The sequence below is a fragment of the Anomalospiza imberbis genome, chromosome 13 (genome assembly GCF_031753505.1).
Source record: "Anomalospiza imberbis isolate Cuckoo-Finch-1a 21T00152 chromosome 13, ASM3175350v1, whole genome shotgun sequence".
In the NCBI taxonomy this organism is placed as follows: Eukaryota; Metazoa; Chordata; class Aves; order Passeriformes; family Viduidae; genus Anomalospiza; species Anomalospiza imberbis.
The window spans coordinates 9,597,051-9,615,955 of NC_089693.1; the positions used below are offsets into that span (position 1 = coordinate 9,597,051).

Genomic DNA, 18,905 nt, shown 5'->3' on the forward strand with positions numbered 1-18,905 from the left:
AGAGGAAGCCTGGACAGAATAAACTTTCAGAATATCCTCTGCTGATGCTTACTAATTGTTAAAGAAGTCAGGAAATGTTGTCCTAAAAAAAGCTTACTCAAGTTGCATTCATTTGAATGTATGCTTTTCAAAACTTGACAAGCAGTTAAGTAATGGCACAACAGCACGAGGCTGGCTGGCTCTGAAACAGCTCTTAGTGCAGCCCAAGGTATTTCTTGCTTCTGCAATAGGGCAGATCCCTGCACAAGCAGTAAGGTGGAGAGAGAGGCATCCCTGCCCGTAGTCACACAATTGCTTGGCAGAAGCTTGGGAATATGGTCCAAAGTCAGCATTCAGCCCATTAGGCCAAATTCTTTGGAATACTGTCTAATAAATAGATATAAGTCCAAAGGTATTTGAGCTTAAACTTGCATTAGAAATTCTTCCTTTGTTATGTAGAGAAACATTCCAAAATTTTGTAGTTGACTGCTGCTGAGGTGAATTACATTTTCACATGTAAGATGGATTCAAAGTTTCTGCAAAAGTTAGGTGGTTACTTGCAATACTAACATGGACATTTGCTCAAAAGAGAAGACATGTCTAGATTCCTTGCTGCTTCAGAAACTAATAAAAAGAAAAAAATTTAAATTGCACCAATAAAAAGGTCTTGCATCATGCCTAAGGTCATTAGCATCTGGCTTTGGGAAGCTGCCAAAGGGAATGAATTTCAAAGACTGAGACTATTAGCTGAGAGCCTGCCAGTCCCAGGAGGTCTTACCTCAGTCTTAGAGCAAGAGCTTCCTGGCAGATCTTAATAGCTGTGACAGTACTTTGAGTGCAAGGATATCACTTAGGAGCGAGTCTAGGACTACCTGGGACTTGGAAGAAACTTTTGTAACACAGTGAATGGCTCCAGGAAGCCACCCGAGGCCGGCAACCGGGCAGTGTGCAGGTGTTGCCTGCTCACAGAGGTTCTCTCTGCTCCGGGGGAAAACAGATGCTTTTCTGCACCTGCTCTACTTTCAGCCCAGCTCAGAGGAATGCACTGCATTAATCTTGTACAGAGGTGACCAAGGCAAGGTGAATCAGCAGGGTCTCTTCCCCAGCCATGCACAGGCAGCTCTCTGGATGAGCACTGCTGTATATAAACCCTCAAGCCAAGAATAGGCAGTGCATATGTACAGCAGGCACTGCTCCTGCTCAGTCCTCCAAATACTTCTCCAGCCAAAAACCCCAATCTCTTCTAGCTAACCTGAAACGAGTCAGTCAGATTGTTTCATCAAGTCCCCTGTCTTTGTCAGGCAGTGAGGAATGGATCTATGGTTGCACGTTATCTGTCTGTTAATGTGATACTGCAGATCAAAGTAGGTGCCCATCCCTTCCAGCAGCCTTTAGCAGACACTACAGGGAGGTCAGAGGAGTGCAGGCTCTGCTGGGGTACAAACAGCTGCCCAGGGGTGGGCTTTGGAGCACATACATCGATTTTAAAAGGAGAGTGTGTGTGTCTGTCTGTGTTTTAGCACATACATAAAACCAAAAAGAGCTTGGGCTGAGGCATCCAGGAAGTGAACTACCAAAAAACCCCCAAGAAATAAACCCCCCAAATAAATGAGGCAAACTTGCAAGTCAAATTAATCACTGGTAATTCCTTTCCTTCAGTGCTGTGTGTCCCTTTTCCAGTGTACTTCTCTACTCAGTGTCAGTTATTGTCCCCAGACATTAAAAAGCTGATGTCCTCACCATGTTACTGATGGAAGTATTTCACTGATAGTAAAATGAGTGAGCATAAGCATAAATGTTCATCAAAACCTGCCTTGCTTCACTTTCAAGTTCACTTTCCTGTTGTTCTCACCTATTCTTGATAGATTATTGGCAATACAGGTATAATAGAAAGAAGAGCCTAAAATCACTTGCATGGCTATATTAGTGTACAAACATGAAACAGTTGTTCCAATAGCATATTGGTGCTGCAATACATAGAGATGAAATATATCTTCTTCAAATAAGAATCATTGTTCTTCCACAGAGAACCTGTGGCTCATCACTCTTCTACATGAGATCATTGCACAGCAGAATGAATTTTGCAAAACATAGTGCAGGTAACTCTAAAATGGGATGGATTACTGCCTTGCTTTAACCTCAGTAATGATGGCTGGTCTCAGTGTAGTTCCCATATGGATTCAGTTTAGTTCTCACATCGCTAAAACTGGCATCTTTTTTCTTGGATTTTTTTTTCCTGATAAATGGAATCATATCCAACAGGATCATGGAAAGCAAGAATTTGAGTGAACTGTGAAAAGAAAACATGTTTTTCTACATGTTGATCTCTCCAGGGCTAGATTTGAGTGGTGGATGGGACAGGATGGGAAAGCACACACTGTGTGCAGTCCCCTCAAGTGTCTGTGTGATGCCTTTCCTCAATAGCTAAAATAAGATGTAATTTTAAATATCTCCTTGTGCTATCACAGGCCCTGTGGATTTTGTTGTAGGAGAAGCCAGAGAATTTTTTGCAGGAAACAGGGGAATATTTTTTCATATGGTTCAGGTTTGTTCAGTTGGGTTTTAATTGTAGGTTCAGTGGCATCCTTCGTGCAGTTTTATCTGTAAAGTGAAAAAAGTTTAAAAGTGACACACAAGTCACTTAAGTATTTAAAAAATGTTAACAATCTGTTTAGGCTTAAATTTAACTTCAAAGAAACCATTTGAATCTGAAATAAAATATTTTTGAAAAAGACTAAGCAGTTTGAACCAAAATAAATTTGTGAAGAGCTGCTCAAATACTTTTTCCAAACTGTAATTGAAAAATAATTTTTCCATATTTTTGCTGTTAATATTAAGTGGAAGTCTAGTTCATTGTTCTTAAAAACACAATTATAATATATATATATATTTTGTTTTTGTTTTTGTTTTTTTTTAAACTCTGGAATACTGATAGGCTAGTTAAAAGGAGATCAGTGCTCATGCCACTCCTGCCACAGCTGCTTGGGGCCAGGTACTGGCATTGCTAATTGGGTGTGTTTTTGCCTAAGGCAGCACAGCAGGATGCTGGACCTGGTGTCCCCTCCATGTTCTCTACATGTGTGCTTGAGTGAGGCTTGTGCTTCCTGGTGAAGAAGTGTTTGATTTCAGAGAGGAGGAGCAAATGCTCTTTAGTGTGGATGTCTTTCTTTGCCCAAGATCACAGTTCCTTTATTGTCTCATTTATTTGTCAGTCGTGTTTCAAAGTTCAGCTGAGTGTTCAGAGCTTGGTAATTTCCAGTCCTGGATATGGTTGTTAGACACCTGAGCTTTGCAAACTGCAGCTCTTTGGTAAACACTTGTTTCAAACTGCATTTATTTAGTAGAGAGCTAATAAAGCAGGTATCTGCTGTATTCCTTGTCACAAATGTTCTTTACATAGGCTTCTTGGGCCAGTTTTTCTGATTATAACTGGCTAGGTGTGATGCAGCACTTTCATTGGTACGTAAAATAAGCAGCGTGTTCCACTGCTAATGGCTGGACTGTATAGAGCAGTTCCTAATTAGACTAAAGAAGCTCCAAATACTGGCATTGTCACAAACTGGCTTTCCAGCTACTTATTTACATGACAAAATCTGTGTATGAAAGTAGCTTGCAAACACGTGTTTCTCATTCTGTGAGGCAGATGCTTCACAATGAATGTCATCCAGGCAGTGTAGTTTGGGGAAAGTATCTTGGTAAACAGAATATGAAATTTCTATGGCTAGAAATGAGTTTTTAGAGTTTTTTAAAGAAGCCTATTTTTTAAAATAGGCGTATTGCAAAAGCTCTTCTATTTCTCTTTACTGGCCAGTATAAAATGATGGTTCAGCACAAAGACATCTTTTTCTAAGTGTATAGAGGAGGAATTTGTAAAGGTAATTGGGACTGTACCTGTACTCGGCTGGTTTTATAAGCAGCAGTTGCCACTCACTTCCTAAAATGGAGCTCAGGAGAAAGTGCTGTTCTTGGGGAAGAGGATGAAGCCACAAAACTGACTGAATGACAGGCTAGCTCTGTCCCAGGTTTACTGTATAATTTTGGGTAAATTACAAATTTACCAGATTGATCAAGGGAGATAATGCTTTCAATTAGGGTTGTGATGTTTTACTGGTGGGGTTTTTTTAGAAAAATGTGTTGAAATTATTTTAAAAGAATGGTGTCAGAGTTATATGGAGTTTATTACAGATCTGGTATAAATTTTATTTCTGGGGACTAAATAGATTTATAGCAATGAGGATTTTAATGTATTCAGAGTATAAAGGGGTGCCTTTTTAGTACTCCTTCTTTACTCTAGGGAAAACTAAAGATCACCCCAAATATTTAATTTTTATTTGAAATTCCAACAGTTTTTTAATCAAGGTTTTGCTGACAATACCACAGCTTCATTTTACCATGAGGGATTTGAGAAGATAGCGCTAAATGCTCAGGCTGAATTCAGTGTTTCTTCCCTCTTCAGGTTTTTGTCTGTGGAGTTTTAGTGCTCCTTTAATCAGAAGTCACAGAGGCTGGATGTCAGCTGCATCTCCTGTTTGTGGAAAAGACAGTTCAAAAAGAATAGTCTCTAAATAATCTGTTGGACAAGGAGCTTATGTTAGAGCCATATCTGGGTGAAGAGTTTAACACAGAAAAATTTATGACAAGCTGGGGGCTTTGGAGCAAAGCATGTGGCTGGACTAATAAAAATGTCTCACAGTTACTGCTGGAGGGCTTGGTCCTACTTCCCTTGAAGCAAGCGACACAAGTCACAATGGCTGTGCAAAGGCAGGATAAAGTCTTTCAGCTTGTGGACACCCTCAGCAGGAGGGGACACCTGTCCCAGCCATTGAAAATGGCATCAAAAGTAATCCTGAGCTGCCATTAACCCCATGCTGCTCCAGCATGGGCTGTTGCAGGGTAGTGGCCTTTACACCCTATAGGGCAGTGACCATTCAGCTTGTCTCTCTAGGAGCCCCAGGCTCCTTCTTACCGCCACTGTATGGTTTATTTTAATACTGGGACAACATAAAAGAGAAAAGGAGGTTTGTGAAAAGACACACAAACGGTGTGTGTGTTTAGTATACCTGAAGGCTCGTTACTTCCTTGTGCTAATCCTGCCAGGCCTCCTCCTTCAATCACTTCTGTGTCGGTCTGGCAGTCAGCTTCCTGCAGATATTTTACCCCAAACCACTGCTCCATAAGAGACTTCTGTTTTACACCTGCCACCCTTCTTATGATTGTATGATTTCACACCTTGTTCTAGTCCTGGCATTCCTCCAAGTAGTTCCCAAACGTGCACTAAAAAGTGATTGGTCTTGAAGCACTTTTCTTCTTTTCCACTTTTCATGCTATGCATACTTCCCTATTATTTTAAACCACGGTATTAATGGAGGGAAAGCCCAGGTAACCAGTCCAGGGCTTCAAAGCTATTAACAGGGACAGCTCTGGTTTCACCCTAAAATAGGTTTGTGCTTGCTCAAGTGTATTGCAAGAAGCATCAGTGGTAAAATTTAAGGGACTCAGTAGGCAATACAATATTTAATTCACATCAGCTTTGTGTTTCTTGAATTGCTTTTCTCTGTTGCATCACTCAAACATTCCCACAAGTTATTTACTTCCCAAAGTTGCTAGCTGTCTGTGGTATCCCAGCCACTTTAACCAAGTCAAGTGTCCAGATCACCCAGACAGATACAGCTTGAGCTGACAGTTTAGCTCTAGTCTGAACACATTTAAGCTGATAATTTCTAGTATGCAAGTCTGTTTTTAATGCTTCCAAAATACCGGGTAGGAGAGGTTCTGTTTCATCTGTGCAGTGTCCTGTCAGAAAGCTGAGACAGGGATTGGAAAAAGAAGGAAAGGGGCTGGAAAGCCTGTAAGCAGAGAAGGGCTCTGTGCTGGAAGTCTGCTCTGGGTTCAGAGGAAGGCAAAGTGGTGAGGAGATGAGAGGAGGGGAACTGCGGAGGCTGCCTGGGCAATGGGGCAAGGCAGCATCGGAAAATAAATGAGAGCTCACGGCAGATGCCAATTCCTCAGCCAGCTATTCTTGGCATCGAATATAAAGCTTAAAGCAAGCAAAAGTTATATTTATTTATGTGTGTGTATGTATATGTATATATGTATTTTATTTTTAAAAGGTTTCTCTTATTTCCAGGTTTTAAATTATTTCAGATGCTGCCTCTATTGGAGGTGCCACAATAACTCAAAAGCTTCACAGAGACAAATCTATTATAGATTATATCACAGGAATGCCCAGAGGCCCCTTGTTGGGACAAAGCCCCATTGTGTCAGATGTTATGGAAATGTCATGTATATCTTTGATTTATAGTGGATTTTGAATCACCCTTAATAGTTTAGTTTTTTTTTTACCATCAGTAAGTTTCAGTTTTCATGTTTTGAAAGGGGCTTTGAAAGGACTTTTCTAGGTTTGGGCAAAAATTTCTATAGATCACTACAGCCACCTTTGCATACAATTTCTATATACCACCATTGGCAAATACCAACATTAGGCAAAAAACTAGATATAAGTGATTCTGAAGATGTATCACAGTGGTAGATTTGAAAAGTAATTGTAAAAAGAGTAGGAAAATGAGAATTTTTCTTTTTTTGTGAAGTGATCTTAGAATTTTAATGTCCCTTTGCTAGCAAAGTATTTAGGCATTCTGTGACCAAAAATGAAGGAGGCAGAAATGTGTTGAAAACACTGAAGGATCTTTTGGAAAAACTTGGTGTCATATTTTCAGTTAAGTATTGTCAGTTTTGTTTTTTCCCCAGTAACAGTAGGATTTATCCTAGCTGTTTGTTGCTAAGCTGTTTTTTTTGGATACGATAATCTTACAGACACTTGATTGACTGTACAGTATAGAGTTGTTCTGTTGAGCATACCAATAGTGAGATAGTTGCTTGCACAATTTAGCAGCAAACTCTGTAAATAATATTTGGAGGCTACTGGGACTGTTAATTTATTTTAACAAGTGCTTCTGTAAAGTTATAGCTTTGACCAGGAATGGTAATCTTATTCAATATGTGAACACAGTAATTTTGAATTTGTTCAGCATAATAAAATAGCATCTGCTATGCACAAGTGTTGGAAGACATTTGGACTGTGACTGCATAAAGTGATGGTTTGTTGTAGCCATAGTTCTAACATTTTTGTTAATGCCACTCTCCTCACCAAGGTATATCCAAAGCTACCACCAAGCAGCCAGGCAGCTTTCCCTGCAAGTTTCTCACATATTATCCTTGTGCACTCCATTTCTGAAGTCTTATCTCCCTTGTCCATAGCCAAAAGCTACTAACTTGGAACAAAGTTCAATCAAGACCCAAACATAATGAAGAAGGAGAAATCACAAAAGATGGAGTTAATGGCTGTGGCTACCGCTGTGGATCCTTTTGCCACAGGCTCTGAAAGTCTGGAAAATTAATCAAAGTTCAATCAAGGATGTATGATATTGCGCTGCTGCTGCAGCAGTGTCTGCTGTCACCTGGGAGCTGTCCATTAAAAACAGCTCACTGCAAACCGTCCTGGTATCGACGTGCTATCCCAGTCAGAGGGGGTAGTCAGATGCTACTCCAGGACATTGCTATGCCTTCTGCTTTCACTCCTGGGTAAACTTCAGAAGTTTAACACATATTCTAGACATAGAAAGAACAGGCACATGTCTGGAGTAAGTAAAAGAGGCAGCTTTGAAGAAATCTACTTATGGAGGATGGGTGACGCTTTCAAGGAAGCTTTTTTAGACTGTCACTGTAAAATAGGAACTGAAATTTTCTCCCAATAAATTAGAAGAGTATGTAGATGGGAAGAGAACTGAGAATTAAGGTTTTGGTTAAAGCATAAAGCTGTAAGAAAAGTCTTCAGCAGAGTGGGAGACCTGGTAAATAAGTCTCTATGACAAGCATTTATTGTCATAGAAGTGACAGTACTTTAAGTATAGTTGTGGAACTCAATCATTTGGTCAGAAACTTGTAGCTTGCAAAAGAATCTTCAGTAGATAAATTAGTACATTTTTTGCACTAATTCTTCATCTAAAATTTGTTTTAAAAAATACAGACTATTTGCTTTTGATTTCATTGCCTGGGAAAAACATGTCCTGTAACTTGTTTGATGCTTATGATCAAAACTTGGCAAGAGTTGTAGGCAGGGAAAATTCATCTTTCATTTTATCAGTCTGCCACTGAGACATGTCCTACTCATCTCTCTAATACTCTAACACTCCCATGAAACAAAGCAAAATTGCCACCACTGGTATTACTGCTGTGTTACTCATCAGTTATTATATGCCATGGTTTAAACGGTTAAAAACCACTACCTGGTATTACAGAACAAGAAGGACAGAAAAAATAGGAGAAAATAAAAAACAAAGCCATAACCAAAAGGAAGGAAGAGGCTGGAGGCTGTGAAAATAAATACAAAGAGTAGGTGGAGGATCTCCTGTATTGGTAGGATTCATCATCTTTGGGGGAAAAAAGGAACAAAGAACATTACTGTTTCAGGTATTATATTGCCAACTCTCCTTTCTTTAACCATGTGACTATGAGTGACTACCAGTTTTATGGCAGGAATTTTATTCTGTCTTTGACACACCTCTGGCCCAGTGTCACACCCTTTGGCCCCAGGGCATAGTCGTGGTTCCTGACTGTTCCTCTTATGACAGCACCAAGTCTCTGGAATTCTGTCTCAGCCCTTTCAATCAGATAGCATAAACATGTCTGTCTCCCCATTGTATTTCTGCCTGGTTCATCAGAATGGCTTGACTGAAATTACTGGTATTCTTTTGATAAACCATTAGTGTTAGAAAAGGGTTTGAATTTTTTTGTCAATTACTAAATCTTGGTGAAAGGCAGAAACTGCCTGTTAAAACTTGTGTTGTAATTTGAGGATTAAATGCTGCACCTCTGAGAAAACATCAGTATCAAAACTGATTTGCTCTAAGAGACTTAATGTTGTTAGGAGCTGCATTCTGACAGGGTAGATGCTTTAATAACAGAGTTAGCAATTAAATGTTTTAAACTCTTCACAGGACTTGCAAGATTAGAGGGCAGTTGGTAGACTTGTGCAGAAAGGGACATGTGTAGCCAATACAGCACTCACCTTAATCCCTGGCAGTGAAAGACTTCAACTCCCATTATTGTTTGGTTATTGGATAAAATTGGAGAACTGCATTTTGCTTGCTAACACCTTTCTCATCTTTGGGAAGTTCTCAAAGAACTCAACTTTGCAAATTCTTATTTTTTGCTAGCACTTTCATGCAAACCCACCCCAAAACTAGACTGAGCGTGCAAAGAAGGGTGGGCAAAGCTGCCAGGAACCTTTGGGGGTGTTCTTGCTGCAGCATTCCCATCTTACTCTTTATAGCCCTATCTCTAGCTGGGTGTAGATGTACATGTATATGACATTGTATATGGAAAAATGATGCAGTCTTTTTCCATCTGCTTACACAGAAGCTGCATGTCATTGTAGTTAAAAATGTTTAGAAAGGTAGAGAACATAACCAATAGTTAGCTAGTTTTCTATCTCAGCCCAGAGTGGGGGAAGTGGGAGGAAGGAGCAAAAAGAGTCCTTCAGTGCGTACTCTCCAAAACAATTTAGTAAGCCTAATTTGGAGATTTTATAAATGCTCTCAGGTCCTAGAATGAAATTGTAAGCATTCAAGAGAAAGCCCCAGTTATGAGAGAATTGGGTGAACTCACCACTGCAGCATATGTGAATATGCTTTCATTAGGAGTGATAAAATGCTGTACTTGTTTGTCATCAAGTGTATGCTAAATGTCTTTTATTTAGTGCAAAGCAGCATTAAAGGGAAGAAACTAAAACACTAGAAAATGGAAGACTGGAGTAGAGTAATACTTCAAGGTTAATGCTATCAACAGGTCAAGTGGGGCAGTGTATAATTCTGTTGACCCTAAGAAACCTCCAAAAATATTTACATAAATAATGAAGAATCCAAATTGGAGAATCAAAATACACAACTACAGAAATCATTGGGAGTGGGGGAAGGCTTTGGTAGCAGGATCATCAGCAGGAATATCTCAAATAATGAATAATAATAAGCAATGACATGAACAAATGTGCTGATTAGCTCAGAGGAGTCAAACCAAGTCCTTTGGTTTATTATATTTTGTGGTTTAAAGCTATAGGCTTTAACACCAGTATACTAAAAGGCTTTTGCTGTGTGATGCATAATTAAGCCACATTGTATAAATATGCTACTATTAATGCTGAGAGATTTGCCTTGAAAACAGCTGTAACTTAAAACACCAAACTTTATTAGATGCAAATGTATTACATAATCAATTTTTTGGTGGCAAATACACTGTGACATAAAGCAACCATTAATAAAAGTTAAAAAGAAACTTACTGTCCAGGCCAGTCCAAATTGTTAATTGCAGTTTCTTGATCTTTAGTGGCAGTCAGTGAAGAGGCACCATTTCACAGGGATGGGTCAGTGGTACTGGCGTTGGTGATGTGTCTCTGGCTTTGCCATACACACTATTTTAAATGGTAGCATTTTGTAATGACTTCACTACTGTTTTGGGCTACAGAAAAGTAATGTAACGAACAGTTAGATGAAAATTAGTGCTGAAGCAAGGGTGCAAATGCAGAGAGTATTCAATAAGCTTATCTTGCTGGGTTGAATTTGTCTAATTACCCTAAAGGGGATGTGAGCAGCAAGACAGGGTAAACATTTAAACTCTGCTTACACTATTAGCAGAAAACAGTTTTGGACACTTTATAGCTTAGGCTGATTTTGTAAGACAGCCTATGTGAAAATATTGAACAAGAAATTTGAGTTTCTCTGTTTCTTAGTGAGAACTGGAGTGATCTAACTGGCTTTCCACACATCTTAGGAAATTTTATCTAGTACTTCATGCCTTTAGCAGGCCTGTTTGTCGTTTGACTAGTGTTGAAAACCTGTGCTGCAGCACACCAAGTTTAAATCTCTTTTCCTCTTCATGTGCTAGATTGTAAAAAACACTGAAATTGCAAGCTCTTTGAAACCCACAACTGTCTTTATGTCTTGCTGAAGGGTTATCAGTTCTCCTCATTTTCACTGTCTGTTTCTTCTTTCTCTTCCTACTTCCCCAAAATCTTGTGTCCCTGTAGTCCTGGTCAGCAATTCTTACTCCTGTTGGCTTTTCTCCCTGAAAGGTGACCTGGGGCCCAGAGATCATGGGGTTGACCATTGCCTCACATTTCTTCTGAGAAATGTTTAATCCACACGTCTTTCCAAGGCAAGTGAGCAAAGCATTAAATTAGTGCAAAGATCTTTGCCAGCACCAATTTAAGTAAGAGGGACGTAGTGTATTATGTGATTGGAATTTAGGCCAAGCAGGCAGGACTTGGAGGTTAATGCCATTGTGCAGCCAACTCTGGGAGGAATAGTGTGAGGCAGCAGCATGTGGTTGGGGAATTCAGAATTTACATGCCTATTTGCCTAGAGAACACAGTGGTAGAACAAACCTACTCCCAGTGTTTAGTCAGTGCTTGGTTATTTTCCTGATACTCTCTTTAGAACAATTTTTTTGAATCAAACTCCAAAATTCAGGTCATGATTGAAATTTAAAAGTCAGGAAAAATCTTTTCTTGGGGATTGTATTGGACATTGTGCTGTATGACTCAGTTTTTGTGTGTAGTGATTCCCTACAGTTAATACCCATTTTTAATGTACCCTAGATAATAAAATCAGTTAAGAGCAGCAGCTTTTTTTTAATAGTCAGTTCCATGTGTTGGAAGTCTTCTCAAAACCATGAATAGTCTTGCATTTGCTTAAGTAGTTTTAGCACTTCATAATCTGCCCTACATCCCCCTCCATTCATGCTGCTCTGAGCACACAGGCTGGGACATGGAGAAGAAGGAACAGGCTGGGACAGGTGGGAGGAGAAAGCTGCTTTCACTGGGCTGCACTGTTACACTGTGATTTTAGGTATTTGTTATGACATACATGGAGTTCAGACCTGGAGACCCTTTTCCTTTGCCCTCAGCACTGTCCCTGAGAAGAACATAATGAGGTGTTATAGCTTCCTCAAAGAGCTTACAATTTACATAGATTTAAAACCAAAAAAAAAAAAGTAACTCAGAAGCAAGGAAATATAAATCAATTTAAATAACTTGCCTGAGGTCAAATAGCAACTCAGTGGCAGAGCCCCAAGTGAAGTTCAGGACCTCTGTCTCAAGGCTGGTGCTCTGTCCCAATGTCAGTTCCTTTTCACCAGAAGCTGGTTTTCCAGGAAGCTGGGAGAAACTTTGGGGAAGTCACCCTCTGCTTTCCATTTTGGTCATTCTTAAGATACATCTCGGTAACTGCTCTATACAAGTAAGCTTGAACTATGAATCGGCTAAAATTACTAAAAATGCTGTTAAAGTACCAATATTCCTTCAGAAGTTGAGCTGCAGATACAAATCGTGCCTTGCACATGTCACATTATGCTAGGGATCGCTGGATTCTGCTAAAAGACACACAGATAGTAAAACACTGAGAAATTGCTAATCAGAAATAGCAAACAATTTAAAAAGAGCATGAATATGCTCCCATTAAATATTCATTGAAAAAGCTTGAATAATGAAAACAATGCTTAAAATAAAAAACTGTTAGTAGGTAATTAATTAAGAAAACAGTAAATTGGTCCTAAATTGTTTGCTATGGATAGTTAGCCCATTTAATAAGTATTATCATCTTCTAGGCAAATGGCAGATAGCTGGTAAATAGGTTTTTCCTGGGAACTCGCTAGAGGGGAGAGCAGCTCTCCACACATCTAAGTTTTAGTCACTTATCATTTTGAAGTCGATTCAGAGCTTCTGGCAGTTTATGTAATCTTAAGCTACTCTTCTCACCTTTGTTGCAGAATCTCAATCATGTTGAGTCCTTTTTAGTTAACATCACTGCTTGTTTCATTAAGAAGGAAATACAATTTTAGTAACAAGGTGTGCCTTTGGCTTTGAGTTAACATCTTGAGAGAGCAGCTAAGTTTTGTGCCCATCAGAGAGCAGATGCTTTTAAAACACTGCTGTTAAGAATCACTTCAAATAACACCTTTTTGGCCATGACTTCTTAGGTGCTTTTTCCCACAGCTTACAAGACCAGTGCTAATCCATGTGTCCTGCCTTGTGTCCCCAAAAGATAAGTGCCTGGGGCATCCTGCAGGGCCCAGAGGTGGCACTGGAGCCTCCATGTGGTGCACCAACTCACCACTGGTGGCTGACTCTTGCCACACTTGAGTGCTTTTTGCCAGGAGGATCTGGCAGACCATTCTAGGAAACTCCATCCCCCTGTCTGTTTTCCCATCTGGTTCAATAGCTTAGGAGGAGAAATAAGGTATGGATGGAGAAACCGAAGGATTTAGGAAAGTGTGTGCTTCTTGTCATGCTCTGTAGGACCAGATTCTGGAATCGTGTTGGCCTTATCCTGGTCTGATACCAATTACTGCCATGCACTTAACATTAACTCTACACCAGTATTTAGCTAAATGTAAATTAGGTTCTCCTTAAGCCTTGTGCATTTATCTAGTGAATAGTAAACAGGATTAGCAGAAGACAACTAATAAACCAACAATAATAATATGTTAGCTGTCTTCTCCCTACAGCCATCTTATTTCCTACTACCTTTCCTATGGGATTACAGGTATTCATCTGGTCAGATGTTGTCCTGGTATGTTCCTACAGGGATTCCTGCAAGTTCACTGTAACTTGCTTATGTCTCTCTGGTCTACTACAGTGTATTCCTGAGTTAGCAGAGTGCAAAGAAATTATCTACAGGAGTTAAAAGGCGAGGAGAGGAACAGTGTTTTGTCCTGGGGGTTTGTTTTGGTTTTTTTAAATAGGTGAGAAAGGACTATGACAAAAATCCTGCTCTAGCTCATGAATGCAACCCAACACCTGAATAACTAAAACCAGATTTTGGCCCAATTACTAGAAAGTAATTCTTCTCCTGTCTTTATGACCTGTACTGCTGTTAATAGGAAGCTTCAACTTAACAAAAAGGAATAAAATTCAGCCCTAACTCAAAAGTCAGTTGATAAGGGGAAATGTTTTAACTTTAAAAAATACACACCCCACTCACAGAACCTTTGAGACCTGCAAATGTTTAAAAAGAAAAAATCAAATCTGCAGCAGCTGCAATTTGAAAAACAACACTGACGCTAAAAATAAGTAATTTTACTCGTAAGTACCTCATAGCTTATTTGCAGATAGTTGTACACTCAGAGAAGAAGAAAAAAAAATTGTAATAGGCCCTAGGTCAGCTGCATTGATTTAATGCATTACTTAGGCTGCCAGAGCAGAGGTAGAATCTCCTCGCACTGCATTAGGAGCGCCTCAAGCCTCCGTGACTCCTTTTGATCAAATCTCTGTGAAAGATGAGTGTCATGCCCTCTCCAAGCCAGCTGTGAGGGGACTGCCCTGCGACTGGAGGAGCGCGCTGGAGCACAGCACTCCGGGGCAGCGAGGTGAGAGCTGGCTGCAGAGGTGAGAGGCAGACACAACTTCGTACTGTAGGTCTGGAGAACACCAAGGGGGAGGATCTTATTTCACTCCCCTGTGCACAGCCTGAGCATACATCAGACCTTGAGGTGCTCAGAGTCAGACAAGAGTAAAGAGGCGTGTGATGGTTCTGCCTTAGTACTTGTACAGGCAGGAGTGTTTCCAGTACTTCTTTGTACAACTCACTGAGGGAATGGGAAACTGTTTTATAGCTCTGGAAACATAAGCACAGTAAGAATGTCTGAGGTAAGGAAAGTTCTTTGCAGTTCTATATGAATGTATGTTTTTACTGTGCAACTTTTACTTGTGGCTATGCACTGTGGAGATATAAAAAATATTGTATTGGTGTTGTTTTGGGTAATGAACAATGGAGATGAGAGCTGTAGGGAGCTGTGCTCTCCATTTCTTAATTATGAAAAGATACTGTAAAAGTAGAAAACTAGTTTCTGTAAAAAAAATCTCTTTTCTGTCTGCTGTGCACTGTAAACAACTGTGTGACTTTCCTGTTCTACAGTAAGTAATGCAGAATTGCAGGCTGATTATAATAAGCAGAGCCATCACTTGTGTAATTGTTTTCCAATTGAAGTAGTAGCATGTAAATCATAAATACTTGACAATGTTTAATTGTGCAAGTCCTCAATATACATTAATAGCAGTAAAATCTGTGATTTGTGACTCAGATGTGTTTTGAGTCAAGTGCTTTAACCAGATACATTATCATTATCATGACGTATAAATGCACTAGAGAGCAGACAACAATGTAATTTCACTACGAAGTTCTTTAGAAATTACCACTAAAGTGGAGTGTAATGTATGCCCTTTATATACAGTTTATTTTTGACTATTTAGCATCCAGAAAATAAGGCAAGCAATTCTTTTCTTAGGATCAGTCTGTTTGTATTTTAGAGGGGGGGGGGGGTGTGCCGGGGTGGGGGGGGGAGGAGGTGGGTGGGTTTAAGTATGAGTGTGTGTGTATGGGGGGGGTCTGGGTTTTTAAATATATTGTGCCAATTAAGTGTCTTGTATTGTGATGCATTTAACTTATTTATTTGGATTTTTTTCATCACATAGAAAAATAAACATGGTTTAATTGTGAGCTCATACATAATGAGGTTTTGTTAGATGTGTTTAAGATGCAGCATTTTACTTTCTGGTTTATTAATTGGTCAAATACTTCCACTCGTCTGTGCAACAAATTCTTGGTTTAAAAATGACGAGAGGGCAGATCACTAACCCAGGGGAGGACTACTGACATACACAGGCTGTGGTTTATCCTTCTGTAAAATCCTACAGATAAAAAGTGACACTTTTTTTCTCTTTATTTTATTTAGTTTTTTTTTTCCTTTTCATTTTTAGATAATTTCCAGTTTCAAAAACCTGGGAGAAAGGCAACATTCTGGTATTTTGGGGATGTGGGAGAGAAAAAAAAATAGACTAGTTTTGTTTTAATTTAAAACAAACCATTGTTTGAAAGGCATTTAACAGTCAATTTTCACATCTGATCTGAAGTTGGATTTTATTGTGCTCATTTAGTTGAGATTGTTGTTCAAGCAATTCTATATAAATTTTTGTAATTCATGTAACTACTTGGCTTCTTGAACCTCAGGAGCTGATTGTTTGTCTTATCTTTTGGTGAGCTAACTCTGCGTTATGTTGCAAAACCTTGGGGCATGTTGTGTTTCTTCGTGTTCCTGCAGTCTGCAAGTGAAGTCAGCTTCATTAGTTTCATGATGGCACATCAGTACATGGCTGGTGTTGCCGCTTCCTTCAAGCTACTCCCGGAGCATGATCTGGGCTGCCTTGGTTTGGATAAGCTTGTAAGGATTTGTCAGCCAGATGTGACAAGATTGTCAAGAGGCAAGTAAAGAAGGAGATCTGATATTAATCAGTGCATAGCTTGGAGCCAAACTTTCTCAAATGCAGTGTAGTAACATGTTCTTCTCATTTACTGCTTCTCTTTGTGGCTATAGAACTGCCACTGTCTGAGTTTGACGGTTAAAAGGGATGCCAGCTAATAGTCTTTAATTGTAAGGATACAATTCTAGGTGGGAAAAGATCATATGCTTCTATTTTTAACATCCTTTTGGAAAACAAGTGCAGTTTGTTGCAAGATATGCAAGCGTTACGTTAGACAAGAGTCTCTGTTTCTGTCCTTTGGTTTTAAAACAGTGAAATTGTGGCTCAGCGCTCAGTGCTAGAGGAGTGGGAGGTGGGGGAGTCTCACTCCACTCCAGGTCATGGGGCAATGTGAGTCCACCATTATTTTAACTGCTAACAACAGTGCGTGTTGGTTTGCTTTGTTCTAGTGATTAGAACAATATACACTGAAGAATACCTTTCTAATTGCTCCTTTTACAGAAAAGGGAAAAATATGGACTTTTGAAGAACGTATCGGATATTGAACTAGATTATTTACCATTCTATGTATAGTGCTGATAGTAGGTTTTTTAATAATCAGTGTAATTGTGCAATTCTGTTTGAATTAAGCGCTAGAATTTTAAGCTGTTTGCAGCTTAATCAGACTTTTACTAATAAGTGAGCATGTAAAAAAATAGCTAATCTTATGGAAAATACATTTTTGTTATACTTAAAATATTATATAGATTTTTTTCTTGATTGATTTCTTAAAAGTAGTTTTTCTGTTTATTCTTTGAACTACTGAACCATCTGCAACCTATTCAGAACCCTAAGAATAATGGTATCTGCAAACATATACAAACATTCGGGAGAGCTGAATCTTCACAGAAATAGGAGAAATTATTACAAATATTGGGTCACTTCATGGGCTTTTACTTGAACTTCTGCCTCCTGAGGCTGCAGTGAGGTTTGGCCTTTTGATACCAATGTCTTGACTACCAGCTTCCGTGTCTGTTCGTGATACTGTTAAAAGATCTGTTCCTGCATATTGAGCATGTCATTCCATTTCCAATCCAACAAGCCAGTGAATTATTTGGTTTGCAGTAATAAAGATTTCATTACAATGATGCTAAATACACCTCTGATAAAAATAGAAATGTTCTTGTTTTATTTTAGATCACAGCTTTTGTTCCAGATACATCTTCTAAAAGCATTTTGGGATGCTTTGGCATTTAGCAAACATTTTTCATGCAGATTTGAGCTGCAGTTTAGGTACATATCTTGAATTCATTATTCCATAAAATATCCACCAAAAGTAAAGGAGAAAAACTGATTTTGCCCTCTGGGTCATTGCCTGTCCTTTCTGGCTTCAGTGGTGCAGTAACTCTCACAGTTCCTATGTGCTGGAAACCAGCGGGTTTTGTCCTAGCTGATGCTACAATTGAAGTTTTACAGCAAGTGTCATTTCCTGTCTTTTTTTTAGTTTTTATTTCTTATTATTGTGTTGCTGTCATGTAAAAATTCCTAGAGATGGAAATTTCAGTATTCAGACCCCAAAAATGTATTGAGGGAATGAGGAAAAGTGGAAGTTTTTAACCGACTTCAGTCATTTTAGTATAAAGAACAATATTTAATTCCACTCTTTAAAACCATTAGAGAATTTAAACAAAGAGGAAAAAAATATAAAAAAGAAAAATGTTATTTTTTATTTCAAATATAAGAGATCATCAGAGAAAAATATGTGTACAATCGGTATTTTTTCATGTGAGAGTAACTGATGTCTGAAAGCCAGGTGAAAATTTCCTCACCTGTGTTCAATAAAAAGGAATACTGAGTTTTAAATTGTGAAATTACCAATGGAGCTACACTGTTGCGTAAAATATTGCATAACTGTAGCACCATAGATAGTATCATGTGTATGTGTACAAATAGTGTTTGGGTTCAAAATTTATGAAATTGCATTAAATGGAATTGTGTAACACTAAATATTTCAGAGAGCTGTTATTTCACTTTTATTCTTTAATCCATGTCTTCACTCCATAACAGGAAAAAGGAAGAGATTTTAAGCATGTATATTTTATGGCTTTGAGACTTAAGCAGCGGTGTGAGGAGCTGAAAAATTTAGGATTGTCTTTAAAACATTAACTCATCCACATTGCACACATGCACCGTTTTATAAAGTACGTAAAGAGTTAAAGGCAATTTTTAAAGGCCTTGCAATTGATATATTCTAATATTCTCATTTCTCATATGCATTTGTGTTAATAGCACTTATTTCTTGCAAGCATAGGGATTGGAGTTAAATATTTAATTCGGCTTCGGTTCATGGCTAGATCTGTAGCTTCAGCATTTAGTGTAGCATGCTTAGCATGTCAGTATGGATAAGTAGTATGTGCACAATTTATTTGTTAGATTAAGTAGCACCTAGTGCTTTATTGCATAAAATTTCACACCCTTTCTGTCCAGTGACTTACCTTTACCCCTAAAGTCTGACCTGTTTTTCTCATCAATATGCAGCAATCTGTTACTCATTTTTGAAATGCACTAATAAGAACAAATTTTCCTGTGAATTTATTAAAAAGGGACATTACTTTAATATCTTACGATAGATACACTG

At 38.8% G+C, this 18,905-nt stretch overlaps 1 protein-coding gene across 3 annotated transcripts in view; it reads left to right on the forward strand.

Annotated features, from left to right (window-relative positions):
• BNC1 (basonuclin zinc finger protein 1) overlaps positions 1–18,905 on the forward strand; it is a 74,434-nt gene that overhangs the window by 39,082 nt on the left and 16,447 nt on the right. Inside the window, exon 1 of one of the 3 annotated variants that reach the window (XM_068203804.1) lies at positions 14,438–14,677. The exons of 1 other annotated variant lie outside the window; for it this stretch is intronic. In XM_068203804.1, the coding sequence (XP_068059905.1) occupies positions 14,669–14,677 (9 nt within the window). In that variant the 5' untranslated portion in view covers positions 14,438–14,668. Of the gene's footprint in view, positions 1–14,437; positions 14,678–16,133; positions 16,289–18,905 lie in introns of those variants that run through there. One more of the 3 variants, XM_068203806.1, reaches the window with a different exon arrangement.